The 2,917-nt window shown below is 67.8% G+C and overlaps 1 protein-coding gene across 1 annotated transcript; it reads left to right on the forward strand.

Moving 5' to 3' along the window:
• Positions 1-446: 446 nt before the first annotated feature.
• Positions 447-2,023, forward strand: LOC121874382 (nucleolin 1-like; the record flags this gene model as incomplete). Its single annotated transcript, XM_042378874.1, has 2 exons — positions 447-505; positions 1,937-2,023. Coding segments are annotated over 2 exons (146 nt in total), but the record flags the coding sequence as incomplete, so codon positions are not given.
• Positions 2,024-2,917: the final 894 nt, after the last annotated feature.

Raw genomic sequence — 2,917 nt, forward strand, 5'->3', positions numbered from 1 at the left:
GGGTAGGGAGGGTTCAGAGGGAAACACAGGGGTAGGGGAGGGCTAGGGGAAGACAGGGGCAGGGAGGGCCAGGGGAAGACAGGGGGGAGGCCAGGGGAAGACAGGGGTAGGAGGGGCTAGGGGAAAGACAGGGGTGGGGGAGGGGGCAGAGGGAAGACAGGGGTAGAGGCTGGGGGAAAGACAGGGGTGGGGGAGGCCAGAGGGGAAGACACAGGGGGAGAGGCAGAGGGGAAGACAGGGTGGGGAGGCCAGAGGGAAGACAGGGGTAGGGAGGGGCCAGGGGGAAGACGGGGGTAGGGAGGGCCAGGGGAAAGACAGGGGTGGGAGGGCCAGGGAAGACAGGGTAGGGAGGGCCAGAGGAAGACAGGGGTAGGAGGGCCAGAGGGGAAGACAGGGGAGGGGGAGGGCCAGAGGGAAGACAGGGGTAGAGGGCAGTGGGAAGACAGGGGTAGGAGGCCAGGGGAAAGACAGGGGAGGGCCAGGGGAAGACAGGGTAGGAGGCCAGGGGAAGACAGGGGTAGGGGAGGCCAGAGGGAAGACAGGGGTGGGGAGGGCCAGGGGAAGACAGGGAGGGGCCAGTGGGGAAGACAGGGGTAGGGGAGGCCAGGGGAAAGACAGGGGTAGAGGGCCAGGGGGAAGACAGGGGTAGGGAGGGCCAGAGGGAAGACAGGGGTGGGAGGGCCAGAGGGAAGACAGGGGTAGAGGCCAGAGGGAAGACAGGGGTAGGGAGGGCCAGAGGGAAGACAGGGGTAGAGGCCAGGGGAAAGACAGGGGTAGAGGGCTTGGGGAGGAAGACAGGGGTAGGGAGGGCCAGGGGAAGACAGGGGTAGGGAGGCCAGGAGGGAAGACAGGGGGGGAGGGCCAGGGGAAGACAGGTGGGGAGGGCCAGGGGGAAGACAGGGGTAGGGAGGGCCAGGGGAAAGACAGGGGTAGGGGAGGGGCTAGGGGAAGACAGGGGTAGGAGGCCAGGGGGAAGACAGGGGTAGGGGAGGGCCAGGGGGAAGACAGGGGTAGGAGGGGCCAGGGGGAAGACAGGGGTAGGGAGGGCCAGGGGGAAGACAGGGGTAGGGAGGGAGGGGAGACACAGGGGTAGGGGAGGGCCAGGGAAGACAGGGGTAGGGGAGGGCCAGGGGAAGACAGGGGTGGGAGGGCTAGGGGAAAGACAGGGGTAGGAGGGCCAGTGGGAAGAGGGCAGGGGAGGCTGGGGAAAGACAGGGTAGGGAGGCCAGGGGGAAGACAGGGGTAGGAGGGCCAGGGGAAGACAGGGGTGGGAGGGGCAGGGGAAGACAGGGGTGGGAGGGCCAGGGGAAGACAGGGGTGGAGGGCCAGAGGGAAGACAGGGGTGGGAGGCCAGGGGGAAGACAGGGTAGGAGGGCCAGGGAAAGACGGGGGGTAGGGGAGGCCAGGGGAAGACAGGGGTAGGGGAGGGCCAGGGGGAAGACAGGGGTAGGGAGGGCCAGGGGGAAGACAGAGGTAGGAGGGCAGGGGGGAAGACAGGGGTGGGAGGGCTAGTGGGAAGACAGGGGTAGGGACAGAGGGAAGACAGGGGTAGGGAGGGAGGAAGACAGGGGTAGGGAGGGCCAGAGGGAAGGCAGGGGTGGGGAGGCCAGGGAAGACAGGGTGGGAGGTGAGGGGAAGACAGGGGTGGGAGGGCCAGGGGGAAGACGGGGGTAGGGAGGGCAGTGGGGAAGACAGGGGTGGGAGGGCCAGGGGAAGACAGGGGTGGGGAGGCTAGGGAAGACAGGGGTGGGAGGGGTAGGGGAAGACAGAGGTGGAGGCCAGAGGGAAGACAGGGGTAGGGAGGGCCAGAGGGAAGACAGGGGTAGAGGCCAGGGGAAGACGGGGGGTAGAGGGCCAGTGGGAAGACAGGGGTAGGAGGGCCAGAGGAAGACAGGGGTAGAGGGCCAGGGGAAGACAGGGGAGGGGCCAGGGGAAGACAGGGGTAGGAGGGCCAGAGGGGAAGACAGGGGTAGGAGGGGCCAGGGGGGAAGACAGGGGGGAGGCCAGGGGAAGACAGGGGTAGGAGGGCCAGGGGAAAGACAGGGGTAGGGAGGGCCAGAGGGAAGACAGGGGTAGGGAGGCCAGGGGAAGACAGGGGTGGGAGGCCAGGGGGAAGACAGGGTGGGGAGGGCTAGGGGAAAGACAGGGGGTAGGGAGGGCCAGGGGAAAGACAGGGGTAGGGAGGGCTGGGGAAACAGAGGTAGGGAGGGCCAGAGGGAAAAGACAGGGGTAGGGGAGGGCCAGGGGAAGACAGGGGTAGGGAGGGCAGAGGGAAGACAGGGGTAGGAGGCCAGGGGAAAGACAGGGTAGGAGGGCCAGGGGAAAGACTGGGTGGGGGAGGGCCAGGGAGACAGGGGTAGGAGGGCCAGGGGAAAGACAGGGGTAGGAGGGCCATGGGGGAAGACAGGGGTAGGAGGCCAGTGGAAGACAGGGTAGAGGGACAGGGGAAGACAGGGGTGGGAGGGTCAGGGGGGGGGTGTGGGAAGACAGGGGTGGGAGGCCAGGGGGAAGACAGGTGGGGAGGGACAGGGGAAAGACTGGGTAGGGAGGGCCAGGGGGAAAGACAGGGTAGAGGGCCAGGGGAAAGACAGGGGTAGGAGGGCCAGGGGGAAGACAGGGGAGGGCCAGGGGGGACAGGGGTAGGGGAGGGCCAGGGGAAAGACAGGGGTGGGGGAGGTCCAGGGAAGACAGGGGTAGGAGGCCAGGGGGGAAGACAGGGGTAGGAGTGCCAGGGAAAGACAGGGGTTGGGAGGGGCCAGGGGAAGACAGGGTAGGGAGGGCAGGGGAAGACAGGGGTGGGAGGGGCCAGGGGAAGACAGGGGATAGGAGTGCCAGGGAGAGACAGGGGTAGAGGCAGAGGGAAGACAGGGGTAGGGGAGGGCCAGGGGAAGACAGGGGTAGGAGGGCCAGGGAAGAC

This window comes from Homarus americanus, unplaced genomic scaffold (genome assembly GCF_018991925.1).
Source record: "Homarus americanus isolate GMGI-L3 unplaced genomic scaffold, GMGI_Hamer_2.0 scaffold7051, whole genome shotgun sequence".
Classification (NCBI taxonomy): domain Eukaryota; kingdom Metazoa; phylum Arthropoda; class Malacostraca; order Decapoda; family Nephropidae; genus Homarus; species Homarus americanus.